The sequence below is a fragment of the Dendropsophus ebraccatus genome, chromosome 10 (genome assembly GCF_027789765.1).
Source record: "Dendropsophus ebraccatus isolate aDenEbr1 chromosome 10, aDenEbr1.pat, whole genome shotgun sequence".
NCBI lineage: Eukaryota > Metazoa > Chordata > Amphibia > Anura > Hylidae > Dendropsophus > Dendropsophus ebraccatus.
The window spans coordinates 69,447,466-69,464,258 of record NC_091463.1 but is presented as its reverse complement, the minus strand read 5'-3'; the positions used below and the strand labels follow the sequence as shown (position 1 = coordinate 69,464,258).

Sequence of the window (16,793 nt, the reverse complement as noted above, 5' to 3'; positions counted from 1 at the left end):
ACATGCCCAAGCATAAACACATGCCATCACGTTAGCCAAGACCAAAACCATTTTTGTACAGCTCACTTCAACCAATGGTGAGCGTATTAAAAGTAATCAACACGGTGCCACAAAGTCTAGTATTATTATATAGACAAAAAAGGTAGGAAATCGTTTTCTCATATCCATGTCATTTTCTGCCCGAACTAGACAGAACTGTAAAATTACTAACAATGAAGAAAATAAATTGCTGGTATTGAGATATATGTTAATTGTAAAGGGATTTTATATGTAAATGTGTTAATGTATTAAAAGAGATGGGAAATAATCTGGTTACGTCTTTTGCTTTGTCATTCAAATGGATATTACCTCCACCAGCCACCAGTAATAATTATAGCCCTGAATGCGTACAGTATTAAGGCCATATCTGGCCGATTATCATCCATTACGACCAATAATTGCTTTGTGTGATAGAAGACAACGGTCAGCCGACATGCACAATGCCTGTCTTTCATCATGCTGAAAGGCAAACACCTGCAACGATCAGACGACATCGTTCATGACAGCTGATTGTTGCCTTCTATTACACGCGACAATTAGCATCCGTAACGGCCGATATCAGCTGAACACGCCCGATAATCGTTCCGTGTAATAGGGCCTTAATAAGGACGGCAACAACACTGCCACTATCTCCTATGGGCCCCCCGGAGGATCGTTAGATCCTCCGGGGGGCCCATAGGAGATAGTGGCAGTGTTGCCACAGAGCCCCCCCCCCAGTGTGTGTAATAGAGCCTGCAGCGAGCGGGGGACGAGGAGCAAGCAAGCACTGACCTGACAGGTTGGTGCTTACTTGCTCCCTCTGATCGCCCCGTTTAATAGGGGCTTTAGACATACTGGATACCATATGACCTCTAGATGGACATCTGGACGGTATGGAACAGCTATTAAATGATGCAGGCACATGACGAGATGATGTCAGAATGTAAAATAAGGATGTAATGCTGGATGATGCAGCCACGTGATGCAGTTTGTTCAATTCACTCACTGACACATTTCTTATATGTAGCTGTACTACATATAAGTATATAGGACTATGCTGTGACTTGTCCTGTACATGTTACTGCAAGGACACTGGGGCATAATTTGTAATAAAATATATACTAGTAAATGAAGCAGTACATTTTACATGTGAAATAAAAATCAATGAATTCCTAGAAAACCCCTTTAAGCCAATAACAACATATGAGGCTTTCAGGACATATTTTCCCATTGGTCATATCAGAGCATTGTTCTCCCATATGGTTGGGCCATCTGCTCATCCCATTAGCTGCAGCTTGAGTTTCACTGCAGCAGTAGAGATGAGATATGGCAGCTGTGAGGAGCAGATTACAGCTGACGGATGGGCCAGTGACCTGTTTTGCATAGTATATACATTTATAAGCACCTATACCATGCTCCATGTTCCCAAGATGTGACATTTTCTCCTTTTACTGTATGTTCCTTTTTCCCTAAACTTATGCTACGTTTACACGGAACGATTATCGGACGAATTTTCGCGATAACGATCGAATTCAAACGACAATCGTGCGTGTAAACGCGGCGAACGATCGATAAATCGTTCATTTTGATCTTTTAACATGTTCTTAAATCGTCGTTTGTCGTTCGCAAAAAATTCGCCTATCGTTCCGTGTAAACAGTCGTTCACTGATTTTACCTATGTGTGAGATAGGCTTAAAGTGACACTGTCACCCCCTTTGTGCATTCTGACATCTCTACACATTTAAAGGGTAAATTTAGCGGTTTTCATACCTTATTTTATATCATACGTCATGGTGCTTGTTCAAGTAAAAAGTCATCTTTTATCAACTGCAGAGTGTTTTAAGTGGTCGGGGCCTCACGGCATTAGCGCCACTTAGCCCAGCCCACAATGCCACAGTTGGCCCTGCCCCCTCGCAGGCCATTGGAACAGGCTGGCCGAAAGGTCTAGACCCCACCCCCTTTACGTTGGCCAACCAATGGGTGTCAAGGCGGGGGGGCCAACGGTGCCGTTGTGGGCGGGGCTAAGGGGTGCTAATGTCTCAAGGCCACGTCCACTTAATACAATCTGCAGTTGATAAAAGGACACTTTATACTTGAACAAGCACCATGACGTATGATATGAAATAAGGTATGAAAAACGCTAAATTTACAGTGTCAGTGTCACTTTAAGCGATTGCAAAACGATCGCAAAACTAATTTTCTGTACGATATATATCTAAATGATGATCGTTATAACAAAAAAATCGTTGCTTCAAAATCGTTAATCGTTCGATTGGGCGAATTATCGCTTTGTGTAAACGTAGCATTAGGGTCCATTTACACAGAAAGATTATCTGACAGATTATCTGCCAAAGATTTGAAGCCAAAACCAGGAACAGACTATAAAAAGGGATCAGGTCATAAAGGAAAGCCTGAGATTTCTCCTCTTTTCTAGTCCATTCCTGGCTTTGGCTTCAAATCTTTGGCAGATAATCTGTCAGATAATCTTTCTGTGTAAACGCACCCTAATGCTGGGTTTACACGAAACGATAATTGGCCCGATCGTACGATTAACGATGCCGGAGTAACAATTTTTTTTCATAACGATCAGCGTTTAGACGGTACGATATATTGTACGGAAAAATCTTTTGCAATCGTTTTGCAATTTCGCGCCCGCAGCCCGGCACCGCGCTCATCCGCAGCCCGGCCCCACGGTCAACCGCAGCCCCCCGCTCCGATCGAAGCCACCCCCCCCCCCCCGCCGCCGCTCCAATCGCCCCCGCCGCCGCTCCGATCAGCAGCACTGATTGGCTGAAGAGGGGAGCCAGGAATTTCAAACGGCTCCTCTTCAGCCAATCAGTGCTGAAGAGGAGCATTATGCTGGGTTTACACGGAACGATTATCGTGCGAATTTGCACGATAACGATCGAATCCGACGACGAGCGAGAAATCGTTCATTTTGATCTTTTAACTTGTTTTTAAATCGTTGTTCGCAAAAAAATCGCAGATTGTTCCGTGTAAACAGTCATCGCGAAAGTCCGGCAGCCGCAGCCCGGCCCCCCGCCCATCCGCAGCCCCCTGCACCGGCTCGATTGCCACCCCCACCGCCCGGATTGCCACCCCCGCTCCTGCCGCTCCGATCGCCACCCCCGCCTCTCCGATAGCCGACCCCGCGGCCGCTCCGATCGCCCCCGCCACCCCGGCCGCGAGCATACCTTACCTGCTCGGCGTAGCGGGTGTTCGAAATTCCCGGCTCCCCTCTTCATTGCATTGATTGGCTGAAGAGGGGAGCCGGGAATTTCAAACAGCTCCTCTTCAGCCAATCAGTGCTCCTCTTCAGCACTGATTGGCTGAAGAGGAGCCGTTTGAAATTCCCGGCCCCACGGTCAACCGCAGCCCCCTGCGCTGCCCCGATCGCCACCCCCGACGCTCCGATCGCCACCCCCGCGGCCGCTCCGACCGCCCCCCGCCACCGCCGCTCGCTACTTCCCGCCGCTCCGATCGCCGCCGCCACCGCTCCGATCGGCAGCACTGATTGGCTGAAGAGGAGCTGTTTGAAATTCCCGGCTCCCCTCTTCAGCCAATCAATGCACTGAAGAGGGGAGCCGGGAATTTCGAACACCCGCTACGCCGAGCAGGTAAGGTATGCTCGTGGCCAGGGCAGCGGGGGCGATCGGAGCGGCGGCAGGGCGGCGATCGGAGTGGCGGCGGCGATCGGAGCAAGAGCGGCGGGGGTGGCGATTGGAGCGGGAGTGGTGGGGGTGGCGATTGGAGCGGCGGGGATGGCGATCGGGGTGGCGGGGGTGGCGATCGGGGCGGCGGGGGTGGCGATCGGGGTGGCGGGGGTGGCGATCGGGGCAGCGCAGGGGGCTGCGGATGAGCGGGGGGCCGGGCTGCGGGTAGGCCGGGCTGCGGGCGGGCGATCTTAAAATATCATACCGTCTAAACGCTGATCGTTAAATAAAAAAAATCGTTACTCCGACATCATTAATCGTGCGATCGGGCCAATTATCGTCCCGTGTAAACCCAGCATTAGACTACACTCTCAGGCTATGTTCCCACTTCTGGAACATATCGGGGAAGACAGTCACCTCATAGCATAGACAGCCGATAACAATGACAATGATCATTATTATCGGCCGCCTATTTAACAAGGCGGCCCAATATATTCCCAAAGTGGGAACATAGCCTCATAATGACATCCAGATTTCCCCCATAAGGAGGCATTCACACCAAGATTCTGAGGCACAGATATGTGGGCACCCTGTCAAAATTGTGTGCTGATGTATCTGTGCATGGACATATACGACCCCCATTAACTTATATGGCCTGAATGTAGTCAGCTAGTGGCTATGTTTTGAAAAACTACCACTGTAATATTTGTGCCAAAACCAGAAGTGGATCCAACATAAAAGAAAAGTACTAGTCCTCTCTTTATATGTTTTTAACTTTTTGAATCCGTGTCTGGCTGTGGCACAAAAACTGCGTAATTTTCCAAACATAAAAACAACAACAAAAACTGCTGTGTGTGACCTCAACAGAATAGCAGAGCTACATAAATGTTTCCTGCAAATGGTTTCAAGATTAAGATGAGCATTCATGTGGCAGATCTGGAGCAGAAATACAGGGTCACATTGACTTCAATGGCATATTTCATTGTGGATTCCACCATGAGAGTTAGTTGGAGAAGGGGTTCCCCAATTAAAACAAACTTGTCCCCAAGTAAAAGATTGTGGCGAGGTCTGACCTTTGTGAACACCACCGAACCCCCCTACATCCCCCCCCCTCCGCCCCCCAGTGTCAAAGTCGTCCCCCTGCTCCTGCCACGGCTCCAAAGTGAATGAATAGAGCTGTGGGTCACATGTCGACCTGCATCTGTATTCAAAACAAAGGAGTACCCCCGCAATCTTAGGGGGGGGACATAGGGGACAAGGGCGTTCACACGTAAAGGATCCGCACAGATGGCACAGATTTGATGCTTTAATTATTTAGTTACATTGATATCAAATCTGCTGCGGATCCTGTACGTGTAAACACATCCTTAGGGTGCCTTTACACATACCGGATCTGCAGTGGATTTCACGCTGCAAAATCCACTGCGGATCCATTGTCATTCATCCCCATGAGAGCACATACTCGCAGCGGAATTAACAATGTCAATCCCGCTGCGAGTATGTATTCTCATAGGAATGAACAGGCACTGTATCCGCAGCAGATTTGCAAATTAACAGCGTGAAATCCGCTGCAAAACCGCTACGTGTGAAGGCACCCTTAGGCTATGTTCACACACAGTATTTTTGCTCAGTATTTTTCAACCAAAACCAGGAGTGGATTGGAAACACAGAGAGGCTATGTTCACACACTATTGAAATTTAGTGGATAGCCGCCATTTAATGGCAAATAACAGTTGTTTTAAAATAACAGTATTTATTTGCCATTAAAAGATGACCATCCACTTAATTACAACGTCGTGTGAACCTTTCTGTGTTTCTAATCCACTCCTGGTTTTATTTGCAAAATACCAAGCAAAAATACTGTGCTGGAACATAGCCTAAAAAGGTTATCCTGGATTAGAAAAACATAGCTACTTTCTTCCAGAAACAGCGCCACTCTTGTCCTCAGTTTGTGTGCGGTATCGCAGCCTGGTTCCATTATAGAGAATAAAGCGAGGTTGTAATACCATACACAACCTGATGACAGATGTGGCGCTGTTTTGGGGAGAAATCCAAACTGCTATGTTCATGTAAACCTGGATAATTCCTTCAACATCTCAGCTGTTCCAGCAACATTCTGGTAGATTTAATATGATATATGATGCTTTATTAGGATCAGTCATATAAGTTACTGTGTGCAATAAAGACACCAGTGCACTGGGACACAAACATCTCACAGCCCCCACCACACTCTCCTCATCAACCTCTACAGTCAGGGACCACGTGATATCAGTCATGCTATGTTCTCCAAGTCCCTGGCACTAGCTTCAAAGTTAGTGGCTGGTGCAGGTCACGTGCTCGCTGGTTGCTAGGTCGGGGCTGCGGCGTGTGGCTGCTAGGATGAGTGCCGTGCGGCTACTTCCCGTACGGGATGCGACACTGCGCATGCGCGGGTTTAAATCTCTGCCATTGAGTCCCAGAGAGGAGCAGGATTCCCGGCTGATGCGGAGGGTGAGGAGCTGGGGCTGTATCTATGGGGACAGAATACATTGTAGTGTTCCTCAGCCTGTGACTCTCATGTAGCTGAACGACTACACTCCCAGCACAGGTTAAGGAACCATGCAGTATACAGTGTGTATTGTTATATGTGGCATCCATGTTGGTTAAGACTTGCTTAAAAACTGTCTACCATGCTAGGTATAGGCCATATCACCTTCACTTCTGCCCATTTCTCAAACAACTTGGTAATTATACTTCTGTCCCCACTATAAGCCATTGCAGCTCCCTAAGGAGCTGTCACCCAACTTTCCCAGTCTCCTGAATGGCAGATATTGCCTGTCTAATGGGTCTCTCACCTCTGCATTCTTGTTTTTTGAGATTTAATTTTTAGGTATACAGGAAAACCTGGTGACAAGCTCACACATTGCTGTTTGGTATGTGTTGTAGGGCAGTCTTGTAAATATACACAATGGAGTCACATTATTATTATCATGACCACAGAGTAACCTCCTATACTGTGCAGACAGCAGCTAGATGGGCTCGTGTTGGTGCAGTAAGGTCCTGGTAGATTGCCGCAGGTGTCTGGAGACATACTGACTGCCGTGCACCCCACAGCAGCTGGAGCGGGAGGATCTATAGAGCAAACGCGACCATCCAGGTTATCCCAAAGATTGGATTCAAGTCTGGGGAATTAGGAAGCCAGGGTAGTACTTGGAAATTTTGATTATTTTCTTCCAACCAATATTGGATATTTCTAGTGATGTGACGTGTCGCATTGGCTTTCTGCAAAGTCCCATCTGCCCCAGGGAAGACAATCAGCATGTATGGGTGTACATGATCCCAAGTAGTCGTGGAGCTGGCCAGTGCTATAATCACACCTCTATGGGCTGTATCATCACCCTTACAGTTACGGGCTGCCAGGCCGTCTCTCTGTGATGCAGTGATGGTGCAGCACTGTGAATCACGCCCTGAGAGGCGAGCCCCAGCACCATGACTACTTGGGATCCACAGACTGCTCCTAGTTGAGCCACATTTCCAGACAGCGCAGGAGTTAATTAAATTTTGTTTTCAGTGTACTAACAATGTTTGGTAGCTTAAAGGGGAACTATCAGCAGGTAACCTGCTGATAGCCCCCTAATGCACATGGGGCGCAGAGGAAGAAGGTATGTCTCGGCACAGTTCTTGTGCAGTAAGTAGTTGAATCCTCGGCTTGGAGCAATGCCTCTCCCCCATTATTTAATGATGATCAATGGAGTGGGCGGGCCAGCTCAGCGCAATTGGGGCCGGCAGTGCTCCTAACGGTTCTCCGGACAAGGATTCTACTACAAGGAAACTACTAACTGCCCGGGAACAGTGCAGAGGAGGAAGGTAAGAGACATAGCTTCCTCCTCGGCGCTCGTACGCATTAGGGGGCTATCGGCATGTTAGATTGGTCTAACCTACTGATAGTTCCCCTTTAAAGTGACTGTACCACCAGGCCCAGGCTGAAGCACTGGAGGCGGGCTGACCCACCCTTAGTGGGGGGAAACCCCCGCCCCTCTATGATAGGGTTCCATTGATTCTAATGAAGTCACGTCATGGAGGGGCTGGGGTTTCTTCCCACTGGGGGCGGGTCGGCCTGCCTCCAGTCTGTCATCCTGGGCCTGGTGGTACAGTCACTTTAAGAATATATGCACACAGAATAATTGTGTAGGAAAACTCGATGTGAAATCCGCCACTCGTCCCTACATGCTCCCGCTTCCCTCTCCGCCGGCTGATTCCCTTTATGTTTTAGAGGCTATAATGTTTGCTCAGCAACACTTTCATATTATTATCTGTAACTAGACAGTTATTAGTCAGATTTTATTTGCATCATTCAAATCAAAGCCAAGAGCATGCTCATCCGAGCTTGGTACTCGTTCGAGTAATAAGGTACTCGAAGGTGCCCGATGCTCGGACGAGCATCTCGCGATACTCGAGAAAATGGCATCATCCTTTTCCAGCAAGTTTGGGCGCAATTTCTCAGCCAATAAACATGCAGGAGACTCTTTGGTACATCGTGCGATGACGTGGGAACCCTACATGTCGATAGCAGCGATTGGTTGGCCAGATCAGATGACCCGGTCATATAAGAATCTGGGCCGGTGGTGTTCGCCTCACATTCATGCTGGAAGAGAATAGGGACAGAGCTGCTGCTTGTCAGGGAGAGCCTTAGGGTGGAAATTAGCATTCCTGTTGGCAGGGAATACTAGAGAAAGAATCCAACAGCCCTTTGTTCGGAGTACTCCAGGCTGCTGGCTGGGACTTGCAGTGCAGCGGTGATGGACTGCTGGCAGAACGGTGACAGCAGGTGGTGTATACAGACCCCAAAGAAGTCCTTTTTTTGTAGCTAGTGCTGCTGCTGTTGTACATTGTATTGCTGTGGTTTGTAGTACAGCTCCATAGAACCTCACTGCTCATTGTCCTGTTTAAGAGGTGGCATACACCATAAAGCACCACTTACACACAGACTCTATACGACTACCTCCAAAAACTAGTCTGACCAGTATTTGTTGTCATCTGCAGGGTTGCTTTCTTTTTTAGTAATGGTAATGGTGCGATTAGGCAGCCTCAGAGACATCCATACATGCTGACCCTGCTGTTTCCTGTCCATTTCCGTGGTGTTTCCATCTCATTCTGAGGTTGACAGGTTTTCACGCAACCTTCCCTGGGCCAAGCTTGGGTCCCCTGCAAAAATGCTTGAGTTTCCCATTGACTTCAATGGGGTTCGTTACTCGAAACGAGCACCCGAGCATCGGGAAATATTTGTCTCGAGTACCGAGCACCCGAGCATTTTAGTACTCGCTCATCACTAGTCCTCATACATCTGCAGACTTGTCTTCTAAGGGCACCACTGGACTAGGTCCTAATGCCAGCGCACATAAAGTCACAATGCTCGGATGTCCAGACCTGGTGTGTGTCACTACATGTCTGCTCTGTGTGCGCTTTTTTTTTTTTTTTGCTTTAGACTGGGGTCTGAAATTATTTTGGGATCTGGTCAGCATCTGAGCTTGCTTCATAGTGCCTTATGGCCAACATGACATTACTGTACATCATGTGTTGCCAATAGGATAATCTACAAATGTGCACACTGATTGGACACTACTTTTTTTTGCAGCAAACATTTGCAGAGACTAAAAAAAAAAAAGATTTACATTTTTCACTAATACTTTTCTTTAATAAAGTAGATTAGTTACCCCTGAAGTTGGGAACAGAAACGTCGGTGCAGAAGAGGTGTCTGTGTTGTCCCTTAAAATACATTTAATTTAATGAAGTTAAATTACAAATGACTGTATTAGCAAAAAAAAAAAAAGTTCCAAGAATAGAAAAGGGTTCAAAGTCATCAAAATGAGAAAAATAAAGAGTGGAGTGAACAGTTTACTCTTTTGCAGCAGATCCGCAGCAGATTTGATGGCCCAGATTTGATTTGCTTTGAATCTTCAACTTCAAATCTGCACCATCAAATCTGCTGTGGATCCTGTATGTGTGAACGCACCCTTATGAAGGAAGATGTGGAGCCAACAAATGATGATTTTTAGGCCCGCACAATCAATGTGAACAGCAGGTAAAACAGCTTTTGTTTGCTCTGCCTTTTACACATGGCTCTGATCGGGCCATTCCCCTGGTAAGGCTAAAAAAAAAAAAAAACGGATCAAAACAGATCTGTTTTTTTTTTTTTTTTGATGGACACAAAAACATAGCTGACACTACTTTTGTGTCCGTTAAAAAAAACAGATCTATTTTGATCCGTTTTTTTTTTTACAATGAAAGTCAGTGGAAAAACGGATGCACACAAATCATTGCAAAAACGCAGTGTGAACCTAGCCTTAAAGAGACGTAACAAGGGTTCCACTTTAGTAGTTCGATAAAAAAAATTTCACAAAAAAATTAAAACTACAAAATGTTCTCATTATTGTAGTTGCATATAATGTATGACACATGGAGTTATATGCAGTCCCATAGTAAAATATGTGGTATTCAAAGTCTGTAAAAACTACTGTATGTGACACTGTCATCTTTGGGCTCCTGCTGTACAGTTCATCAAGGGAAGAATTTTTTTTTATTTGGCTCTATGAATATTTTAAGGTTACAAAACCTGAGGAATTTAGAGAAATCTTGTTTTTTTCCCTTGGTCTCCATGGGGCATAAAGTCTTCTGGAACTGCCCAATCTGTGTGTATAGCAGAGGAGTTCTGACAGAGTTGCCTGGAACTTTGTTCTGCATTATTTTGAGTGGCTTTTCTTGAGAAGTTCTCATTTGCAACATAGCGTAACATTTCTCATTATTGTTCCCAGGCTAGGACATTGTTGCATAAATAGTTATCATATGACTAAAACAACCTTATATCCCATCCCTTTTATTCACCCAGACATCTTCTTTCTCCCCTACTTGGTTAAACTTGATGGACATATGTCTCTTTTTTTTTTTTTTTTTTTTTTTTACTGTGTAACCTTTAGTATTAAAGGGATATTCCAGTGTTTGTATTAAGAAATCATTTGCTGCTGAGACAGAGAAAAGTAGAAAAATACACATACTTACCTAGCCTCAGTCTTATGTAGTTCCCATTCAATTACTACCAGTCTCACAATCAGTGCAGTACCCACCGCTTTAACCACTCACTGGCAGAGGTGGGACACTGCTGCAGTCTGGGATTGGCTGAGGCAGCAGGCCCTGTACCCAAAGCTCTTCTTGGAACAAGACAGAAGAATGGAGGACCAGAAAAACAGAAGCTGCGGGGGAGTGGCATTAGGTAAGTATGTTTTTTCTTTTACTCCCACCTCAGCAGCATCATATTTATTACCAGTTTATGGCCTGAAGAACACACAACCAAGTCTTGCTACCAGCTAGTGCTAGCAGTGCAATAGTCATATAGCCAGGAGTCCCAGCAATTGCATGACCTGTCTCTGTTCTCTGCAGTATTATAACATATGCACATGTTTAATCTTTGTACAACCACAGAGTTGTACAAAGGTGTAATATTGCATGTGCAGACTTTTTCTATACCCTTGTAACTCTCTGATTCCTTACAGAGGCACACAGATTTATATAGTTTCTGAAAGTAAAAAGGGTAGTTTTTCCATTGGATGGCGCATTACAGAGCCGTGTTCCTATAGAAGCCTTTTCAATTTCTCACATTATTGCTGATGTAAAACTCAAAGGGATATTTCAATCACTAGGATATGTGGTAACTTTATGATCAGTAGGTTGCAACCTCTGGGACCCTCACCAATCCTGAGAATGAGTCAGTGATGTGACCTCCTATCAGTCTTTTATGCACAGTGCAGGGAAAAACAATGAATGGGGCTCTAACACTGAATCGGCATTGTGCCTCCTTCTTTCTCAGAATCAGTGGGGGTCCGACCTTTCAGACTTCACCATTGAAAAAAACAAATGAACCATAATACAGCTGTGTGCATAACACCTTACAGAGAGTAAGCAATAAGCTTTACCCCTTAAAGGAGAAGTCTGGTGTGAGGACTTTTTTTTTTTTTTTTTTTTTTTTTTAAGAAGGCAGGGAGGACATAAAAAACAAGCTTAAAGGGAACCTGTCACCCCCCGTGCCGGGGTGACAGGCTCCCGACCCCCCGCTACAGCCCCCTATACTCACCTGATCCCGCCGGGTCCCGCTTCTGGATCCGGTCGGGTCACGGAGATATCAGCCGCTGCAGCCCGGAGCGCGCGCTGAGAGATGAGTCCAACGCTCATAGAGAATGACGGAGAGTCCAGCGCTCCGTCATTCTCTATGAGCGTTGGACTCATCTCTCAGCGCGCGCTCCGGGCTGCAGCGGCTGATATCTTCGTGACCCGACCGGATCCAGAAGAGGGACCGGGCGGGATCAGGTGAGTATAGGGGGCTGTAACGGGGGTCGGGAGCCTGTCGCCCCGGCACGGGGGGTGACAGGTTCCCTTTAACTCGCCTCTCATGCATCGCATTACCAATCTGGGATCTTCCCCCAGCCCAAGTCACGACCTGGTTGGTTAATGTCCGCTCAACCAATCAGTGACTGGGGCAGGACACCGCTGCAGTCACCGATTGGCTGAGCGGGCAATCCATCAGGCGGAAAGGCATTTTTCCCCTCATCACGGGAACGTAGAGAGGTTAGTGTTCTGTATTAACTTTTCCCTTGACAGCTGCCAAAAGATAAAAATGGCCGGACTTCTCCTTTTAAAAGGATACCTGTCTCATAAAAAAAACCTCGATTGGTAAAAGATGGAAAACAGTAAAAAACATTGGGTTGAGGAGCTGTTCTCTCCACACTTCACCGCAGAAGATTTCTTACATGGAAGTTTTGAGCCAGAACTGCTGATAATGGAAAAACAGGGGAAGGAGAGAGCCCAGAAGGTGGAAGCAATCTACAGGGCTGCATTGTGCGAGTTTCAAGAAAAAGAAAAAAAGAAGAAAAGAGACCTCTTGTCTAAGATGATCGTTCGAGAGTCTTTGGTGCAGGACCTGCCAGCTCCAGCCCAACATGCCACCTGTGAGTCCTATCAGAAAGCGGACAATGACTCTGCTACAACCAGTAACAGCAGCGGGTATTGTATATGGAACGAGAAAGAATTAAATCTCTTAAGATCCGAAATGAATAAAAAACATTCTGAGGGAGCTCATTTCAGCCTTCAGCTTAGTGCTTGCAAGCTTGAGATATCTGAATTGAAGGCCAAACAAAAGGAGACTGAAAGGGAATTGGAGGCTCTGAAAACAGCATTGGCAGCATCAAAAAGAGCCAATGAATGTAAAAGTGTCCTGATTAATCAACTGAAGAAAGAGGGGGAGAAAAAGGAGGCCGATCTGCAGGCCCTGAGGAAAGACGTGCATAGAAAATGTGCCGGGGTGCAAGAACTTACAACAAGCTTGAGTAAAGCCGCAGAGGAGATACGACGTCTCCAGCTCCAAAATACAGATCTGCAGCAGGAGCTGAATACTTTACAGCAGCGGCAGGAACTTAAAGTCATCATTGCTTCAGAAAAGACAAAACTTAGGTACGAGGGACAAATAAAAAAGTTGCTGAAAGAAATAGAGACTCTGAAGGAAGAGAGGCAGCTGGAAAGACATCAGCATGGTCAAGATGTGGCTGAACTGGACTTGTTACGGAAACTCTACATTAATGAAAAGTAATAGTTTTGTGTATAAAATATAACCAAACTGAAAAAGTTCTATGTATCCATTTTTATTGTACTTTTTCCTTCTATTAGCAGTAGTCTGTTTTTTTTAACAGCCATTTTTATGATTCAGCCAGAGATGAGTGCATCTCGAGCACACTAGGGTCCATCTGAAACCAAGTGTGCAGCATTTGAATACTGGTTGCTAAAGAAGGTTAGACAGACCCAAGCAGGCTCAAGGTTCGCTCATATCTATGTTGAGAAAATATTGTAGCTCGTAAGATTATTCTGGCAATCAAAAATCACAAACTTGACAGGAGCCATTTTTGGTCTCTAGGATTCTTCAGGATTTGTTGGAATCTGGTCATAAGTGTCTTTGTATTCACATGTAAGATTCCTTACAGAAATGTCTACATCTGTTGCATCCATCTAAATGTGTATGCATTTGTGTAAACTACATACAGATAAATAGAACAGTGATAGAAATTTCTGAAACAAATCTGCAGCATGTGAGCCTTTTAAAGGGAACCAATCACGCCGAAATTGCCCCCATTGATAAGGAAACGTGCATCACCCAGCACGCTTCCCAAACATCCCCCTGTCCCCTCCGTCCCCCCCTTTATTAGCCCTCAATCGTACATTTGTGAAGTCCTGCGCTGTATGCTAATCAGCCCCAAGTAGTCATGGTGGGCTGAACTAGTCATGGTCCTGGGCGGCTTCCAGCGCCGTAATCACGCCCAGAGGGTCGTGATTCAAAGACCTGCGCTCCGCCAACGTCATCTCTGGCTTGCGTTCCACGTCAGCGGCGCTTGCGTTACACAACGGCGGCCTGTCATCGTATATTTGATATACATATATAGAGCGAAAGATTCCCATGAAATAGGTTTACTAGGCTAGTAACAGCTCTTCGGAATGGTGCAGACACCCCGAAACCCCCTCTAATCGTCTGTCGATTAGACAGCCGAAGCCTTGCAGATCAGTGGTGCCAGCTGTTAAAGGGGTAGTGCGGCGCTCAGCAATTATTCACAGAATAACACATATTACAAAGTTATACAACTTTGTAATGTATGTTATGTCTGTGATTGGCCCCCTTCCCCGTGTCCCACCACCCCCGCACGTGTACCCGGAAGTATTGTGCATTATACATACCTGACGCGTGTCGACCCCCGTCTCTGATCTTCAGAGAATGACGTCCTCTTAGGGCATCATCAGATGCTCAGCCGCGATTGGCTGAGCATATCGCCAATCGCGGCTGAGCACAGTCATGACGCGGCAGAGGGGGGCCGGCATCAGGGCCGGCATGAGCTGTTCGGCCGGCCTCTAGAAGATGATGTCTTGGCACAAGATGGCGGACGGGCGCGACGCGGATCAGGTATGTATAATGCACCACATTTCCGGGTACACGGGCAGGGGTGGTGGGACACGGGAAGGGGGCGATTCACAGACATAACATACATTACAAAGTTGTATAACTTTGTAATGTGTGTTATTCTGTGAATTATTGCTGAGCGCCGCACTACTCCTTTAATAGCATATCCTAATGATAGGACATCAATCAATTTTGCCTGGAAAACCCCTATCTGTGCATTACCGTAACCTTTACATAGCTGCACCACATCTGCACATAAAACATATAGCAAAACTGTTTGTTAATTAGGAAATCCCCAGTGGAATAAAGGGATTTTCCAACTACAATAACTGGCTGCTTCTGTGCATAGCATCACATAGTGCTGTGTATGGTGAGAAAGATGTCTCTATATATTTCAGACGGACCTATAATGAGCCACACTAGTCATGCCAGTTTATTTGGCAATTTAATTAGCGGGTGACCACCCATCTTCAAGTGATGTCCATTTAAACAAAACATTTTGTCAGGCATCTTACAATGAAGGTTATATTTACTACATACTACAAGTACACCAACTGCTATATACTGTTATATAACTGTTTACAGCCTGGGTACTTCTATTCATTAAAGGGGTAGTCCAGAGAATTAGTTTAGACAATATATAAAAGTATTCAGGGTGAGATGAAGAAAAAAAAAAAAAAAAGTATAGTGGTGCCTTGGATTACGAGCATAATTGGTTCTGGGACCGTGCTTGTAATCCAAATCCACTCTTAAACCAAAGCACATTTTCCCATAAGAAATCATTGAAATGCAGATAATTGGTTCCACACCCCAAAAATAATGATTTATTATTCTGAATAACATGTAAAACAGATGAAACAAACATTCAGAAACAGCAGAATATGTGATATTATAAGTTACTGTACAGTATAACAATCAGCATGTGATGTATAATGTATAGTAACTGCATAACCCTGATAACACAGCAGCAGTTTGTAGATACAGGATGGAACTGCAGATCCCCATAATGCAGTAGCGTAGTACAACGGGCTAGAATAGAGAAGCAGGAAAGCTGTCAGAGGTCACATGACAGCAATGGGGAAGGGGTGTTTGTTCAGCATGGGAATATGTGGGCACAGTATAGCAGCACTCTCTGTCCAAGGAGACAGGGGTTACAGCTATGAAGAGATTACCTCCACAGTCCTGTCCCTGGATGCAAGCCCCAGCCTGAAGTGGATCTGCTATGATTTGGAAGGTGAGGGAGACTTCCTGGGTCAGAGTACTGTGCTGCAGACCCCGCTATGCATACCATGCCCCTCCCTAACTCACACTCCCACCCAGTACAGGGAGCTCTTAAACTAAAGCGATGCTCTTAAACCAAGTCACAATTTTGGAAAACTGTGAGCTCTTAAACCAAAACGCTCTTAAAGCAAGTTACTCTTAAACCAAGGTACCACTGTACTCATCTGCTGCTGATCCCCTCCCAATGCCAGTCCCCACTGCGGAGCAGTTCCTGCTTGCCCCCCAATATACAGGGTATATACATAGTCAGCCAGTCACTGGCCACTATGCCTAAGTGGGCATTTCCTATGTGTCCAGAGGCAACCAGTAGGCGCTCCCCAGTGTGGAATGGCAAAGTGGTTATTTATGTAGAACATACATCAGTATTAGATGATGTATACAAGGACCCCCTCCCGCTTCTCTCCCCATTGTATGAATGCTTGGCCAGTATGTCAGCAGGTTCCCCATGCATGTTCTATTGGCTTTAAAGGGCTTGTCCAGTGAAAATCTTTTTCTTTCAAATCAACTGATATCAGAAAGTTGTATAGTTTTATTTGTAATTTACTTCTATTTTAAAATCCCAAATCTTCCCATACTTATCAGCTGCTGTATGTCCTGCAGGAAGTGTTTTCAGTCTGACACAGTGCTCTCTGCTGCCAGGAATTGTTCAGAGCAGATGTTTTCTATGGGGATTTGCTGCTGCTCTGGACAGTCAGAGATGGCAGCAGAGAGCATTCCTCGGAATGCACCACTTCCTGCAGGACATACAGCAGATGATAAGTATGGCAGAAGAGGGTGACAGCCGTGAGCAGTGTAATGGCTGTGACTTTCGATGTAATAAATCTCGGTGCTCAGGGAAGGCAGGTGACTGGGCAGTGACTCAGAGCCTTCCTGGC

The 16,793-nt window shown here is 46.0% G+C and overlaps 1 protein-coding gene across 1 annotated transcript; it reads left to right on the top strand.

Moving 5' to 3' along the window:
- Window positions 1-12,370: 12,370 nt before the first annotated feature.
- On the top strand, window positions 12,371-13,284 carry CCDC160 (coiled-coil domain containing 160). The gene has a single exon (XM_069942657.1). It carries the CDS (start codon window positions 12,379-12,381, stop codon window positions 13,282-13,284), a length of 906 nt encoding a protein of 301 aa, XP_069798758.1. The 5' UTR covers window positions 12,371-12,378.
- The last annotated feature ends 3,509 nt before the right edge of the window (window positions 13,285-16,793 follow it).

Coding starts and splice junctions, on each gene's coding strand:
- CCDC160 (XM_069942657.1), top strand. CDS start 12,379: ATGGAAAACAGTAAAAAACATTGGGTTGAGGAGCTGTTCTCTCCACAC.